This window comes from Trachemys scripta, chromosome 2 (assembly GCF_013100865.1).
Source record: "Trachemys scripta elegans isolate TJP31775 chromosome 2, CAS_Tse_1.0, whole genome shotgun sequence".
Taxonomy (NCBI): Eukaryota; Metazoa; Chordata; order Testudines; family Emydidae; genus Trachemys; species Trachemys scripta.
The window spans coordinates 39083986-39101932 of NC_048299.1; the positions used below are offsets into that span (position 1 = coordinate 39083986).

Here is a 17947-nt window from a genome sequence, read left to right on the forward strand (position 1 = left end):
GCTGAAACAGTCAAATAGTAAAAACATGTGTGAACATTTTGCATTGGGGGTGGGGGGGATGTGTAAGTCACACACACATTACATAGAATCCAGTCTCCTAGAGCCCAGAGCCTCAGAAGTTAGTGAGGATCTGGAGCCCAGGAACTGGGCAGCACTGGGTCTTTAACACCGCAGCCGTGGGGAGAGGGGGCTGGCACGGACCATGCAGCCAGGCTGCCACCCACCCCCTGCTTTGCCAGCCACTGCCCATGGCTCGCCCCAGCTCCTGTTCTCTCTCCCCGAGCCAGCTTCTCGGCCCGTCTGGCAGCGCCTCTCCTCCCGTCTCAGCTCGCGCGCATGCCCCCGGCCCCGCTCCCACCCCGCTACTCTGGGAGCAGTGACCCGGCTCCGACTCTGCCCCTCCCCCGCTTCCCGCAGGGAGAAGAGTCTGGGGGCAAGTGAGGGCGGAGGGAGAGAGGCACCGGGCACTGGCTTCAGCTGACGTTACTGAGCATGCGCAGAGCACCCGCGCATACTCAGTGAAAAGCCAGGCGCTGCGCGTGGGACGGGAAGATGGGGTCGGTGCGCGTGCTGGAGCTGTACAGCGGCATCGGTGGGATGCACCAGGCGCTGACAGGTACCGGCCCCGCCAGTGGTGCCCCTCCTCCCCCAGGCTGGGATTCCCACCGCCGCTCGGCCCGGCTTGTGCCGCCCCAGGCGGAGCCCTGGCGGGCCGGGGCTGGCGGTGCCCGCCGTGGGCTGGCGCATGCGCCTGTGCAGGCTGGGCGGTGCGCGGGCAGAGGAGCGCATGAGCCCAGCTCTGGTAGCGTGGGGGCCGATAATAACAGTCCGGAGCATCTGAGCTGCTTGTCTGCAGAGCTGTGCTTGGGGAAAACAGCCCTGTAAACTTGGGGGGAACAGGGTGGGAAAATTGCTCTGCAGACTGTCCTGCCGAAGCCCAGATCTGCTCGTCTGCCTGCTGCCATAGTGGTTGGTAGGTTCGTTACTGTTAATATTAGATAGATATTACTTGTCTAGTCAAAAAACCCATCAGAGTAAAAATTCGTACTCCAGGGCTGCAGACAAGTAGAATTCTGCAAGGATGCCCTAAAACTAATCCCAAATTAAGAGTGTATTTAACATGCATGAGTGAAACCTGTTGGGTTTTTACCTGTGTGCATATTTGCTTTCACTTCATTGAAAAAACCCCACTGGGTTTTGGTTTAGGATGGCCTGTGTTTTGTGGTGTATAGTTATAAAAGAAGTATTTTTAGTAGAGCTGACAAGCGATTAAAAAAATTAATTGTGTGATTAAAAAAATTAATAGACTACCATTTATTTAAATATTTTTGATGTCTTCTACACTTTCAAATATATTTATTTCAATTACAACACAGAATACAAAGTGTACAGTGCTCACTTTATATTTATTTTTTATTACAAATGTTTGCACTGTAAAAAAAAAAAATGAAAGAAATAATATTTTTCAATTTACCTCGTACAGGTAGTATAGTGCAATCTCTTTATCATGAAAGTTGAACTTATAAATGTAAAATTGTGTTTAAAAAAATAAGTGCATTCAAAAATAAAACAATGTAAAATTTTAGCGCCTGCAAGTCCACTCAGTCCTACTTCTTGTTCAGCCAATCGCTCAGACAAACAAGTTTGTTTACATTTGCAGGCGATAATGCTGCCTGCTTCTTGTTTACAATGTCACCTGAAAGCGAGAACAGGCATTCTCATGGCACTGTAGTAGCCGGTGTCGCAAGATAAATCTTTAGCGCATCTGGCACTAAATATATGTCCCTTCATGCTTCACCCACCATTCCAGAGGACATGTATCCATACTGATGACGGATTCTGCTTGATAACGATCCAAAGCACTACGGACCGACGTGTGTTCATTTTCGTTATCTGAGTCAGCTGCCTCCAGCAGAAGGTTGATTTTCTTTTTTGATGGTTCGGGTTATATAGTTTATGCATTGGAGAGTTGCTCTTTTAAGATTTCTGAAATCATGCTCCACACCTCGTCCCTCTCAGATTTTGGAAGGCACTTCAGACTCTTAAACCTTTGGTTGAGTGCTGTAGCTATCTTTAGAAATCTCACATTGGTACCTTCTCTGCGTTTTGTCAAATCTGCAGTGAAAGTATTCTTAAAACGAACATGTGCTGAGTCATCATCCGAGACTGCTATAATGTGAAATACGTGGCAGAATGGGGGCAGAACAGAGCAAGGGACTCCCCCATGGAGTTCAGTCACAAATTCAATTAACACATTATTTTTTTAACAAGCATCATCAACATGGAAGCATGTCCTCTGGAATGATGGCTGAAGCATGAAAGGGCATACGAATGTTTAGCATATCTGGCACGTAAATACCTTGCAATACTGGCTACAAAAGTGCCAATGCAAATGCCTGGTCTCACTTTCTGCTGACATTGTAAATAAGAAGAGGGCAGCATTATCTCCTGTAAATGTAAACAACCTTGTTTGTCTTAACGATTGGCTGGATAAGAGGTAGGACAGAGTGGACTTGTAGGCTCTAAAGTTTTACATTGTTTTGTTTTTGAGTGCAGTTATGTAACAACAGCAACAATCTACATTTGTAAGTTGCACTTTCATGATCAAGAGATTGCATTATGGTACTTGTATGAGGTGAATTGAAAAATACTATTTCTTTTATCATTTTATCAAAAATAATATGCACTTTGATTTCAATTACAACACAGAATACAAAACATCTCTACCCCGATATAACGCTGTCCTCGGGAGCCAAAAAAATCTTACCACGTTATAGGTGAAACCGTATTATATCGAACTTGCTTTGATGCGTGGGAGTGCGCAGCCCCGCCCTCCCCGGAGCACTGCTTTACTGCGTTATATTCAAATTCGTGTTATATCAGGTCACGTTATATCAGGGTAGAGGTGTATATATGAAAATGTAGAAAAACATCCAAAATATTTAATAAATTTCAATTGGTCATCTATTGTTTAACAGTACAATTAAAACTGCGATTAATCACAATTAATTTTTTTTGAGTTAATCGCATGAGTTAACTGCAATTAATTGACAGCCTAATTTTTAGCCTTTATTAGGGCTGAAGTATTTGTAATGATTTTAGTTAATATTGGAACGATTCCTGCCAAATTATAAATTCAATTGGATTATGCTGAAACCTGAATTTATGAACAAGAATTTCAGGGACAAAACTAGTTGGCTTGAAGGAAAGTATTGTAATTAAATACGTATCTTAGACACACCCCTTTTTCTCCCAACCAGCATTTTAATTACTAAAGGTCTAATAAGGGGGACCAACTTGAATACTCTGGCCAGGTATTACCAAAAACATTTAAAACCTGTATTAGGCACACCAACGCAGGTGCTCTGCAGACTAATAAGGTGATATCCTTAGGGCTGGTTTACTCTGCTGCTTAAGTCGATGTAACTTATGTCGCTCAAGGTGTGAAAAAGACACCCTCCCCTTAGAGCGATGCAATTTAATCAGCTTAAGTGCTGTTCACACTCTGCTATGTCAGTGGGAGACACTCTCCCGCCAACATAGCTTCTGCCTCTCGCAGAGGTGGAGTAATTATGCTGAAGGGAGAGTGCTTTCCGATCGGCATAGCGCATTTTCACCAGATGCACTAAGTGGCGCAGCTGCGCCAAGGTAGCGGGGTAGTGTAGACTGCCCTTAGACTTGCTGTCACTTCTCTCTCCTATGCCAGACTAAGAGATCTTCCTTTTGACTGAACCCCTCTTACCTTCAGTTCCATTTTCTTTGGTTATTATGAATATCTGTGCTTATCCTGGGCATAAAGGAATTCATTTTTTTCTATGCCAGTAACGTCTGTTTTCTTCATTTGTTTGTTAAGTTATTTGGAAAATCAGGCAGCTTCATCTCGTCTTTTGCCAGGTGCCTGCCTATTAAAGTTCCCGAAACAGTAGGAGGTGGAAAATGAAGGAACATAGTTTTAAACAAGAGCTTTTTGGACGTGGTTTGTGGTTTATAAATACAGTTAACTGTAGTGCAAATTGAAAGCTTTCAATAAGGATTTAGAACACAACTAGGGGAGCTTGCCAGCAGAATAAAATGCAAGAGAAAAACAAGGTATTTAAAATGAGTTGCCCAAAACACATACGAAATAAGTTATTGTTTTATTTTAATATTTGTGTGTATGTGTTACAGTAACTAAAAGGCAAGACAATAAAATATGTGAACATGCAAAAAAGTAGGAATAGTTAAAGAGACAACTAAGCCTTAATAACTGTTTTAGGGACCAAACACCTCTCTTTCTCTAAAGGTGTCTTTGGAAGAGAGTATGGGCCACAGGTATTTTTGTTGAGAGTTCTAGAGATTCTGGAATCTTAACTGAAAGAAAAAGAGACAGATACTTTGTTTCTTGTATTCCTGTCTAACATAGTCTTAATTCTAAAATAAAATCTGAATGTTTTATCTTGCTTTCCATGAGATTCTGTGGAAAAATAGACTGAATCCACACCATTATCAACGTGTCACATATTGGTATCTATAGGCATAGGAAAAATCATCCCCAGATGTTATCTGGTTCTGTTGTTAACATAATAATAGACACTCTGTGAACACCCAGTAACATCCTCCAATGATTAACAAATACTGATACTAATGTGTTAAAGGTTCTTGGGGAATCTCAGGGGGTCCTACAGATGCCAATGGTCCAATTGAAATGTAATACCACAGCATAAAAGCAACAAATTAGCTATGAGAGATGAGCCTTTCTGAGATGTAGCCTCGGAGAAATATGAGAGTATTGCAAATAGGTGAGCAAAAAGTATGATGATTATATAACACCACACTGCATACTGCTTGTGCTTGAGAATGTTGGGAGTGTGACCAAATCATCACCATTGCATCTAAGACATGTTTTTTTTGTGAGGGGTGGGAGGGAACTAAATCACTGCTGTTGGTCCCAGAAATGTTCCGTTTATTTCCAGAACTTTCAGTTACAGCTTAGAATTACAGATGGAGCTTCTGAACAATTGCAGCAGTGTCAGTGTAGATAGTAATTTACATTTCTGTTCTTTTGGGTTTACTTTCAAATGAAGAAATTACAATAAATGCAAATAGTATGGCTAGGATTCTTTTGTAGAGGTACCATCCAGAGCAGATGAAGCGACTCATGTCTTTAGTGGGAGGCTTGAATTCTTATTTGTTTGAATGACCCTGGATAGTGTTGAAGGGTTAAGTACCAATTGAAATTTGCATATCAAATGGATACAATACCATTTGCATCACAGCGGACATTACTTTTTTCAGATCCGGCTATTTTTCTTTATGGGAAGTGAGTGATGAGAAGTACAAACTGCCCTTTGGTGCCCTATTTCCATGTCCCTTTAAAATCTGCAAATTTTACACTTGCAGACAAGTCTTGTTTTGAGTCCTGTTATGACTAATAACTGCGCAGCATGAATAAAAGGGGTTCCATTCCGCTGCTTTATCCACATTTTTAATGTGTCTTGTAGCCGTTTGGGTTTAGTTTACTCATGATGTTTATCCTTCTAAAAGCACAAAGTAAAGGCAAAGTGGGACTCAAATGTTTGTTTTCATGTGGAGATTAGAGGAAGAAAGTAAAAATTCCTTGTAATTACTTTTCCATGTATAATAGCAAGAATTCATGTGTGCTTCAAACTTGTGCATATGCAGCTATAAACAAGAGTGGCACCGTGGCATAAACTTCTCTAATGGAATTCTTCTGCTGTCATGTGACAGGAGACAATAGAATTCTCAGCACCATCTGGTAGTGGGGCATTATGGGGGTTTCCTCCAAATCTTTGGGAAGAAAAGAGATCCTGCATTCACCAGTGCTGTGGAGTATAGTCAGCAGGATTCACGAGAAATCAAGAGTAGGTTGCTCATTGGCATCTTTTAGTAATTATTCCAGTAAATGTGTATGTCCAAGAAAAATGAGAGGAAAAGAAGCTGTTTGTTATTTTAAAAAGAAAAGATTGTATATAAAACCTTAGCGACAGTCTGCAGCAAGAGAGACCAGTTCTGCAAAAGGATTTCTACAATGCTGCCAAGATCAGTATCTGTGTTGGTTCCCTACCACATTAACATCTAACTTAGAGGTAGACTAACTTATGTTTTTCTGTAAAATTATTACTGTTTGTAATTGGTGAATAGATATTTTCCATAATCAAGCTAAGGCTACCTTCCCCCACACTCCCTGGCATCTTTTTAGTCTCTGATCTGGCAAACATCTTACACGTGTATTAAACTTCAATATAATTACTCACTCATGAAGTGCATGTGTAAGAGTTTGCAAGATAATGGCAACCACCATACCAAAAAAATCCCAAAAAAAAAAAAAAAAAAAAAAAAAAAAATTCAACATTTAGCAACAATGCTTCTATATAGTGGTTTCTGAGATAACCACAGTTTTTATCCCATAGTAGGAGATACACATGGTGTGGTGGTGACTTATTTATACAGACCAGGCTTGTTCCCCAATACATCAGTAGCACACAGAGAGCACTAGTATATTATTGTCAATGGAGACATGAGAGTTGTGTTCAATCCTTTATTACTAAAGTTAGGCATCAGTCCTGAAACTCATGTTGAAAAATCTGCAGCTTTTTGCTTATACTTTACATACAGATACTACAAACTTCACTGTGTATACTGAAGTATGTTGTTTTAGCACTTTTAAAACTTTTTAAGGAGATTTTTAATGTTTAGTAACATAAATGCAAACAGCATAATTTTGATAAGTGCTTTAACTAAGGTCACAAAGGGAGTCAGTGACAGAGCTAGGATTACAGTGCAGGAGTCTCTGCTCTCAGACATGTCCAGTTAGTCTCTCGAAGCCAATGGAGTAGTCCCTCAATTAGGCCCTGTTCTGCAGACCTTTATGTGTGTGAATAGTTCTGTTAAAGTTAAGGAGATTGCACACATGGTTGAGGCTTTCAGGATTGGGCCCTTACCTTGGGGTGTCTGAAAGCAGAATTTAATCCTATTTATTCCCATTAGAAGGTAATGTGATTGCTGCTCCAGGCCATTCTCTCCACTGTTAAGAAATAGGAGACTTCGACAGTTAGATGTCAGACACCAAAAACTGCCGTATATATTTGTTTAACCACAGAACATCTGCAATGAAAATTATAATGTTTTGTTTTTAGAAAAGTCATCTTTTCTTCTAGTCCTCTTCCATAGCAACCCTCCTCCAAACAAACAAGCAAAAATCAAAACCAAACAAACAAAAACCCCAATGAAATAAAACAAACTTTTCATGGCTTATTAATTTAGGCAGCTTTCCCATATACAATTAACTCCAAGTCTATTCCATCCAAACTTCTAGTTAGCTGGATGTTTAAAATTTGTGTTTGCATGAAATATGAGAGAAGAACTTTAAAAGGTACCACTTCTGGGTTACAAGTTCAGTTGTATTTTTTTCTTCCCAGTGATTAAGTTTCATAAAGGAAGGATTTAAATCTATGTGCAGTCTGTCATTTCTGTTTTTTTATGGCTACCATTTTATCTGGCTATCTCAATAATTGTAAAGGGTCTTGGCCAAAGACATTCTAGAAAGTACACTTTGGCATCAAACGTCTGATTGCTGTTCACTCCTGTAAAATATAAATGATCTGTGTTATATCACTGAGAACAGTTACATTAAATAAAAGAAAAATAGGCAGGCAGAAATATAGTCCAGTAAAACCCCAAATTAAACCATATTGTCAATCTGGGCAGAGTCTTCAATTTCTTAAAATATAGCTTTTTCCACAAGAATAGTGCTGGTTAAAAATTATAAAAATCAACATTTGGTTGTTCTACTGTGCAGGCATAGGTACTGAGTGTGTGGGGATGGGAAGGAAGAAACTGATTATCTTGCAGGAAGCAAGCATCATGTTGACTGATGGCCCAGGCTAATACCTATACCTAGAAGTCAATAATAGACCAAAAATGAAATCTTTAATGTTTATTCTAAAGGGAAACTGAACTGGCATAAAATGTGACCGTTCTTTCTTCTTACATCTGTTTTCATAATCTTCTACAGTAGATAGTTACTTTGGTTCTGAATTCCCTTTGTTTTCAAATCTGCCAGACCCTGCCCTTGGCAGTATGCTATATATTCCATGTGCTGTGCTGACATTGATGATTCTGGTGCAGGAGTGCAGCGATAAATATAAACAGATCTATGCTAATTTTAAGGTCTGTTAGAAACACATGGCAGGGAATCGGTTTGTCAAGTGTAAAAGGACATATTTGGTAGCAGCTGAAATTTTATTTTCAAGCTTTTACGGAGAGCTATAAACTGTGGATTGCCTTTTCCAAATCTAAAACTAACGGAGGTAGCCACTTTACTTCCAGCTGTTTGAATTTCTGTAATGTTTAGGTCACTACCTCCGCCTCCACCATAGCAGTAAGTGGACAAGAGTGCTCTATAATTTGGATTTTAAGGCCAGATTTAGGATCTCCTCTGACCTCCTGCATAATTGGGAGCCACTATTAAGCGGAATGCCCCAGGGATTGGTCCTGGGGCTGGTTTTGTTCAACATCTACATTAATGATGTGGATGATGGGATGGATTGCACCCTCAGCAAGTTCGCTGATGACACTAAACTGGGGGGAGAGGTAGATAAGCTGGAGGGTAGGGATAGGGTCCAGAGCGACCTAGACAAATTGGAGGATTGGGCCAAAAGAAATCTGATGAGGTTCAACAAGGACAAGTGCAGAGTTCTGCACTTAGGATGGAAGAATTCCATGCACTGCTACAGGCTGGGGACTGACTGGCTAAGTGACAGTTCTGCAGAAAAGGACCTGGGGATTACAGTGGATGAGAAGCTGGATAGGAGTCAACAGTGTGCCCTTGCTGCCAAGAAGGCTAAAGGCATATTGGGCTGCATTAGTAGGAGCATTGTCAGCAGATTTTTTTGCAATAGCATCACACTGACTCATATTTAGCTTGTGGTCCACTATAACCCTTAAATCCCTTTCTGCCGTACTCCTTCCTAGACAGTCTCTTCCCATTCTGTATGTGTGAAACTGATTTTTCCTTCCTAAGAGGAGCACTTTGCATTTGTCTTTGTTAAACTTCATCCTCTTTACCTCATACCATTTCTCCAATTTGTCCAGATCATTTTGAATTACGACCGTGTCCTCCAAAGCAGTTGCAATCCCTCCCAGCTTGGTATCATCCGCAAACTTAATAAGCATACTTTCTATGCCAATATCTAAGTCGTTAATGAAGATATTGAACAAGGCCGGTCCCAAAACAGAGCCCTGCGGAACCCCACTCGTTATGCCTTTCCAGCAGGATTGGGAACCATTAATAACAACTCTCTGAGTACGATTATCCAGCCAGTTATGCACCCACCTTATAGTAGCCCCATCTAAATTGTATTTGCCTAGTTTATCGATAAGAATATCATGCGAGACCGTATCAAATGCCTTACTAAAGTCTAGGTATACCACATCTACAGCTTCTCCCTTATCCACAAGGCTCATTATCCTATCAAAGAAAGCTGTCAGATTGGTTTGACACGATTTGTTCTTTACAAATCCATGCTGGCTATTCCCTATCACCTTACCACCTTCCAAGTGTTTGCAGATGATTTCCTTAATTACTTGCTCCATTATCTTCCCTGACACAGAAGTTAAACTAACTGGTTTGTAGTTTCCTGGGTAGTTTTTATTTCCCTTTTTATAGATGGGCACTATATTTGCCCTTTTCCAGTCTTCTGGAATCTCTCCCGTCTCCCATGATTTTCCAAAGATAATAGCTAGAGGCTCAGATACCTCCTCTATTAGCTCCTTGAGTATTCTCGGATGCATTTCATCAGGCCCTGGTGACTTGCAGGCATCTAACTTTTCTAAGTGATTTTTAACTTGTTCTTTTTTTATTTTATCTGCTAAACCTACCCCCTTCCCATTAGCATTCACTAGGTTAGGCATTCCTTCAGACTTCTCGGTGAAGACCGAAACAAAGAAATCATTAAGCATCTCCGCCATTTCCAAGTTTCCTGTTACTGTTTCTCCCTCTTCACTGAGCAATGGGCCTACCCTCTCTTTGGTCTTCCTCTTGCTTCTAATAAAGTCTTCTTGTTTCCCTTTATTCCCGTAGCTAGTTTGAGCTCATTTTGTGCCTTTGCCTTTCTAATCTTGCCCCTGCATTCCTATGTTGTTTGCCTATATTCATCCTTTGTAATACGTCCTAGTTTCCATTTTTTATATGACTCCTTTTTATTTTTTAGATCATGCAAGATCTCGTGGTTAAGCCAAGGTGGTCTTTTGTCACATTTTCTATCTTTCCTAACCAGCGGAATAGCTTGCTTTTGGGCCCTTAATAGTGTCCCTTTGAAAAACTGCCAACTCTCCTTAGTTGTTTTTCTCCTTAGTCTTGATTCCCATGGGACCTTACCTATCAGCTCTCTGAGCTTACCAAAATCTGCCTTCCTGAAATCCATTGTCTCTATTTTGCTGTACTCCCTTCTACCCTTCCTTAGAATTTCAAACTCTATGATTTCATAATCACTTTCACCCAAGTTGCCTTCTACTTTCAAATTCTCAATGAGTTCCTCCCTATTTGTTAAAATCAAGTCTAGAACTGCTTTCCCCCCAGTAGCTTTTTCAACCTTCTGAAATAAAAAGTTGTCTGCAATGCAGTCCAAGAATTTGTTGGATAGTCTGTGCCCCGCTGTGTTATTTTCCCAACATATATTTGGATAGTTGAAGTCCCCCATCACCACCAAATCTTGGGCTTTGGATGATTTTGTTAGTTGTTTTAAAAAAAGCCTCATCCATGTTGTTCAGTGGTTAATTACCCTCACTGTTAAAAATGTATTCTTTATTCTTAGCCTTCCTAACATTAAGTTGTTTTCTACATAGCTACAGTTTAATTACTTTGCCAGCCCTTGAAAACTGGCACTTACTCTTTTAAGAGACATCTCGAGGGCAATGCATATTTCTTTTAGTGCTGTGCTTTGTTTTTTCTTGGGAGTTCAGTTAACTGGTTGTAACCTAGTCAGAAATGCCTAAATATTGCATAAACAATGAGGAAATATTGCATGTTTCTAGACAGGCAAATAGATTTTGTGCTCATGGCTGGATAATTAAATAAAATGTATAATTAAAAATAAAGCGCAAGTCTGTTCTTTTGGTTTCAGAAAAAAGCTCTGAATGATGGGAAAAGACAATTATACAGAAATGTGGTGGCCATTGAGTTATTCACATCAAAAATTAGCATCCAGATTAAATATTAAAATGATTTTAATTAAATCTCACAAAGGTGATTTTATTTTATTTTTTATTGTGAGATCTTGAGTATGCAGATTTTCCTTTGCTAGATACAGTGGTCCAGATTAATTTGTCCATCCTAGCTGCTTTGTTCAGTTCCGGTGGTGTAAAGCTACCAGAAAGCCTCCTTCTGACAAATCCACTTGTGTCAGAGGAACTCCCAAGGGACACAGATCTGGCATAGCGGCTTTGTGCAACACTCTTCTCTGGTACCCCATTATGGGACATCCTTGGTAGAGAGGGATAGTGGCTGGGATTACCCTGTGTCCTTGCAATTCTGAGCTGCCAGAACAGTTCCTTGGCGCCATGAACAGCTGGAAGTAAGTCAAAACAGCCCAGAGGCTCCTCTGATTTACACCAGGGATTGAATGGGGCCCCAGGAAATGTGAATGTAAAGGTGACCCTACCCTTCCTATTGTTCATGTGCTGACCTCAGTTTGATAGCACCAGGAAGTTTCTTGCCCAGTATGTATTGATTAATTACTATTCCTATAGTGCAGAGTCTGCAATTCATATAAAACAGCAGTGCTCTTAGTCTGCCAAGAGGTTTTGTAAACCGAAACTCTTGTATATTCTTTTACTTAATGTAACAGAGCCATAGAAGAAAAGCTATTAGTACGTGACATTCGTACGGTGTTTAGAACTACGCTGAAGTATCTCTATAGAAGAACCTAAAACTGATAGATAAGAGATGCTTGCTATTTCTCCAAACCCAGAGAAAAACCCGACCTTGGTAATAGTGTTTTTGTAAAGATAAAATTCTCTACTTGGCTCTATAGATCTAGTGGGAAGTAGGCTAACGTAACTTACTATGCTAACAAATTTGATTCTGCTTGGCAATGGCACCATGCTGCCTATGCTATGCTCTCAGGAGAACTATTGTAGTCATACCGTGTGCATTGTTTTTCCCACTTCTCTTGAAAAAGATAATCTAGAAAACGAAAATAGCCATGTTTTCCATTACATTACTCACTTCTGAATGTTGGAATCAGAACACAGAACAAAAGTCTTATTAGTAAATTTTGTTGAGTTCAATGCTATTTCAGCTCAATAGGAGGAAAGTGAAGTCTGTCCTTTGCACTGAAACGAGATCCTGTAAGATCCCAGCATTGTAGAGTTGGAGAAATAGGTATTAGATGAGGCGAATTAGAACAAAGTTTCTATAACTTTCCCTCCAGAATTAGCCTTTATGGTTTGGGTTAAAAGTGTGTCACAAGTGCTTTCCTAAAAATCATTGGTTACTCTTCCAGTATGCGTGGTGACCACCATGGGCCAGCCTTTAGGGCCTACAAAGCCCTTGATTGAAGTCCCTGGTTTAAAAAAAAAAAAAAAAATTAAGGAGATGGAAATGGTGGTGGTGGAAAAGGTGGACATCTGACCTAAGAGTGGCTGTCAGAGCCTCCAGCTTCTCCCATTTTTATTATTCGTTTGATGGGATAATGATTTGACATGGTTAATTTTCATTCCTGTCAGGGCACCCACAGGGCAGTCACCTGTTAATTAGAGACAATATATTTTCAAAAGGAATCTCCTTTGCTGTATTAGAAATCTGCATCCATTACCTAGGCATTACTGTTGTGCTGTAGGAAGCCATGGTATCGGATTTTTAAATATGCTTCTAAATTTAGATAGTTGATCTGCTAAACTTTCATTTTTTTTCGCAGTAGATGTCCGTGTTAACATACCAGATCCATAGTCCCCGGTGTAGTCATCACAGTTGCTCTGCTATGAGCATACCTGTGCGTAATACATCTGTAACAATGTGAGTTCACAATGTCAAGAGAGAAAATAAGAGACGCTATAAAATGGGCCTTTAATAGGTGGTAACATAGTTCACCTATTCATCTTTTTCCCCCTGAGGCTTAGATTGTCTTTGTTATTGGTTAAATTAAGTGAGGAAACCAGAAAATGCTAGTGTTGCCTGAATGAAAATTCCTGTATATTGTTTCATACTGTGACCTTTCAAATATTTCTGAACGGCAGAGAAATTTGAATAAGATGGCAGAGGCTTGAAAGCTCTAGCAATCAGATATAGTAGATAAGGCTTTAATTTTCAGTGTTCTAGTTGTCACTATTGGCGTTCTGTACTTGGCTTTCCTGCTCTGAAATTGCTGGGCATGGAAAGTGTTTTACTCTGTTTTGTAAAGTACCACGAACATTTACAGCACTCAACAGATAATTAGCAATCATTCATATGATGTACTCAGGTTGACAATTAACATGTCATTTTGAAAAATAATGTTATTAAAGGAGTCTATCTTGTCTCTTTTCTTACAAAAACCGATTAAAATTGTTAATGCTGAAGTTGGAATAACATGGCAAGCAGATCATGGAGTTGCTGCTGTTTGTTAGAATTGATATACTTTACAGTAGAAAGTGTTTGCATGGTATGTAAAATGGCTCAGTATAGAGCAGGGGTTCTCAAACTGGGGGTCGGGACCCCTTAGGGGGTCACGAGGCTATTACATGGGGGGGAGGGGCTTGCAAGCTGTCGGTCTCTACTCCAAACCCCACTTTGCCTCCAGCATTTATAATGGCGTTAAATATATAAAAACGTGTTTTTAATTTATAAGGTGGGGTTGCACTCAGAGGCTTGCTATGTGAAAGGAGTCCCCAGTAAAGAAGTTTGAGAACCACTGGGTGTAGGGGATAAGCAATGTGCTATGATCAGTGGTAGACTGAACAGCATCTTTTGTGATCTGAGATTCTGTAGAATTGGCTTATTCTGTTGCTCTATAAACTAAGTGTTTATTCTGTGTCTGTTTTCTGCATTTTTCCTTTAGGATAATTATTATTAGGTTTATACTGCAGTCTCCTGATTTCTCATTAATATATTTTAAGAAGTCAATCATATCTCTTTTCATCTAAGAAATTATGGTGTTACACTAAGAGCTGTCTAATGCCTTTGTCCTTCATGCTGCTCCATGCCAGAGGACCCTTGCACTCCTACAAAACATTTGCAGGGTCAGGGCCCAAGGTGGAATACAAGCAATAATGTGTTTCAGTGATCTTAAAAATCCCCCTTTTGGATGTTTCAGTGCAGCAACGTAGATGACCCAAGTTCAAGAACAACTTTACTAACCCAGTTTCCCAAACTGACAAACAATATGCTTCAAGAGTGGCAAGTCTGGTTTCCAGAGTGTAAGATCTGTCATTAATAGCTAGAGTATTTCTGTCAATTGCTGCATGGTGCAGCATGTTGATCTGCAAATCCTTATGTCCCCTGTGTTCTTACCTAGAAAAAATGTAACTACAGTAATGACCAAGAAAAGGGTGGATGGAGTTTCTGTGCATGTGTGTTACAGTGATTACAAATCACTTTTTGGAGTGCAGTGGGTGGAGAAAAGCAGCTTTGGCTATAAAATGAAGTGATTGCTGTATGTTTTGTGTAAAGTCTGAGTCAGCACAGTTGTTCTGAGCACATTATTTCTCTTTTCCTTTACCTTTAAAACTATATGTGTGCGTTCGCTCTGGTAACATAATGAGAAAATGTAGTGTGATTTAAAGCACAGCTATGGTTTTGCAAATTCCTTTCTTAATTCCAGAAAGCTGTATATCAGCAGAAGTTGCTGCTGCTGTTGATGTGAACACTGTTGCTAACGAAGTGTACAAACACAACTTTCCCAGCACGCCATTGTGGGCAAAGACAATTGAGGTGAGTAATGGACACGTGTCTCTTTGTGCTCTAGCCATCTCAGTTGAGTATTCACTGCCCACATTTAGTAGGGAATGTGGAATCAAAACACTTGAAAGTGGGAGGCAGTAATGTAAAAGGATTGCTTTGTTGGATTATGTGTAGTGATGACTTTGGTCGATTCCTGGAGGTGTAACTGCTACTTGAGGGAGATGCACACGTGCACAGAGTAGATTGATTTCAGATGCCTTCTAGGTTAGCTGAGAGGGATTTTGTTTTTCCTGAAAACCTGCTGTATAAGAGTGCTTGATTATTGTGCCCAGAAAGGTTATGTGGCCAAGCAGGGTGCATCAACCCCCAAAATAAAAAGAAATGTAAAAGAATTTTGTCAGATTAGTCAGAGACATTCATTTCTTCTGCATTTAAAACTGGATTGTAAAAAGCAATTTAAAATACACTGTAGGGAACAATCCTGCATTGTTAGAGGGCTGGATCGACCAGGTGACCTAGTAAGTCCCTTCCCTCTCTAATTTCCTTGAAAAAGAGCTTTGTAAATTAACTTCAATGTTTATAAAAAGGCTTGATGCTTTTGTTGATTTATGCCACAAATTTTAATTAAACATTTTTGTTTTGGTATGTTTAATATGGCAGGAGAATTATAAATTAGCCACATGGATTTGTATAATTTTCTGTCCATTTCAGAATGGTTCGAAATTACTGAAGACCTCGTAATCTCCTGTCAGTTTTTAGCTTGATGGTAGAAGTTTCTGAGCTTGTTTTAACGCACCAGTTTAAGTAAAACCAGAGTGGATGGCTATAGGTTGCCTGCTTATTCAGCACTTGGTACTTGCTGACTAATGTCATCTCAGAGTTTCTTAAATGGGGGAAAGAAAGAAGAGGAATTGCATTTTACGTCCTTGATGGATTTTAGGAGCAGATTCAAGTCAGTAAAATCTTCCTTAAGCTTTGTGGGAAAACAGTAAAATCTCTCTTGTGTTGCTGTTTTTATATGGAATTTTAGCAACTTTTCTTTTATAAAGCTAACCCCCGAAATACATAAACGCCAATTCTTTTTCATGACCATAATCACTCACTTTCTTACTTCTGTTTCTGTAGGTGTGGTGTCACAGCTTGGCTGATTATTAAGCTATTTTAACCCCCCCACACACACATACTATTAGCTAAACCTTCTGGTGCAGTTTAATGAACTTGTAGCTCTGGTAGTAATTCTGCAACACAGATCTAATTCTTTCTCCTTTGAACAAAAATCTTTTTGTATTGTATGACCAGTAAGCCACAAAACTAGCTTTATGGGATTGTACACAAAAAAGACCAGAATAAACTTTTCACAGTGTACCGGTAAAGAAAAAAAATCTTCACCACTAATAAGAACTAAGTTAACCCCCTTCCTATTAGTGTTACCCAGCAGTTAAACTATAACATATGCCATATTAAGCAACAGCACATGACATGGTATGAAATATTCTGTTTATAATGGTATTTCTGGATGAAATGTGAGTCATGGATTACAGCCTAATGCTTCTGGAACCTTAGACATGCCAGTCAAACATACAACTTTCAGTCTATTAGTTTAAAAACCTCTTTGTCCTAACTAAAAATAAACCTAAAACCCCCACACGTTCAATTTGACAGTATCAGTCTTGTGAGAATTTGTCCACATTATTTAGCACACTATGGTGCAGCAAGTCCTGACACCCAAAGCTAAAAGTACCAGCAGAAGGCAGGCAGGCCATGGAAAAACAGCACATGGGAACAGTGCACACTTGCCTGCTGCAAAGCAGTCGCCCTTGTCAGTATGGAGAGGAGATTTGGTAGGGGGAGACAGGGTTGGGAGTTTTTCAGGAAAAACTAGTTTAGAATGGGGCATTGGTAAATACCGGGTTAAACTGGGAAAAATAAAATTATTATGAGAATAGACTAATTAATGTTACTGAAAAATATTTAGGAATTTGGTAATAGTTTTTCAGTAATATGATTTGTTTAATTTTAAAGGGGAGATACCATGATCATCAAGCAAATAAAATTACACAAAATATAGCCTCAATGTAGTGCTGTATGTTATTGCCTTGTCTATTTGAAACAGAAACTACTGAATCTGGGAATTCCCCTTCTTCGTTTAGCAATGAAAATCAGATGTTTGTTTAGCAAAGAAGGGGAATCCCCAGATTCAGAAGTTTCAATATTTGAGATAAACTGCTGAACTAACCATCCAGGCCAGTACTTTGCCTCTTGCTTTGGAGTGGCTGTCTGCAGAGCAACTGCTGTAACTGAACTCTGAGTACAGTGACTTAAGTAAAAATATTTCAACATGCGCAAAGGTGGAAGACCACTTGACCCGATTCATGGTTATTTTGAGGATGTTCATTAAGATGACGAAGAGTCTTTTGACGCAGAAATTGTGAAGCAAAAGGGAGTGGGTAGGCAGACCCCATTAGTAGGGTTACCATATTTTGTGCCTCCAAATGGAGGACACTCCACGGCCCCCGCCCTAACCCCTCCCCAAAGTCTCCACCCCCTCCCCTGCTTCCCGCGAATATTTGATTCGCGGGAAGCCTGAAGCAGGTAAGGGGGGTGTGGGGGGAGGAGGCGCGGCCCAGGCTGGCCCCCTGGCGTTTCCAGCCTGGGTCGGCTTGGGCCCTAGGGTGCCGGCCCCGGCCGACCACCCCCGGCCCGCCCAGCACTGCCGGCCCCCGGCGGCCCGGCGCACCCCCCGGCTGACCGGCTCCCCACGGGCCCGGCTGACCGGCTCCCGGCCCGGCCCCGCGCCCGGCCCGGCACTGTGACCCTGGCCCGACACTGCGCCCCTGGTTCCCGGCCCCGCACCATGCCCCCGGCCCCGCACCGCCGGCCCCGGCCGAGCACCACCGAGCCCTCCTGATTTTCCCGGACATGCCCGGCTTTTGGGGATTTCCCCCCGGACGGGGATTTGAGCCCTCAAAAGCCGGACATGTCCGGGAAAATCCTGACGTATGGTAACCCTACCATTAGGAAACATTTTTCAAAATGCAGTGGAAAGAACAAAGAGACACTGGAATCACT

At 40.7% G+C, this 17947-nt stretch overlaps 1 protein-coding gene across 4 annotated transcripts in view; it reads left to right on the plus strand.

Moving 5' to 3' along the window:
* The first annotated feature begins 500 nt into the window (after positions 1 to 500).
* Positions 501 to 17947, plus strand: part of TRDMT1 (tRNA aspartic acid methyltransferase 1) — a 41764-nt gene continuing 24317 nt past the window's right edge. For 3 of the 4 annotated variants that reach the window (XM_034760348.1, XM_034760349.1, XM_034760350.1), the window contains exons 1-2: positions 501 to 616; positions 14799 to 14908. In XM_034760348.1, coding sequence (XP_034616239.1) covers positions 553 to 616; positions 14799 to 14908 — 174 coding nt within the window. In that variant the 5' untranslated portion in view covers positions 501 to 552. Of the gene's footprint in view, positions 617 to 803; positions 974 to 14798; positions 14909 to 17947 lie in introns of those variants that run through there. The other variant, XM_034760351.1, reaches the window with a different exon arrangement.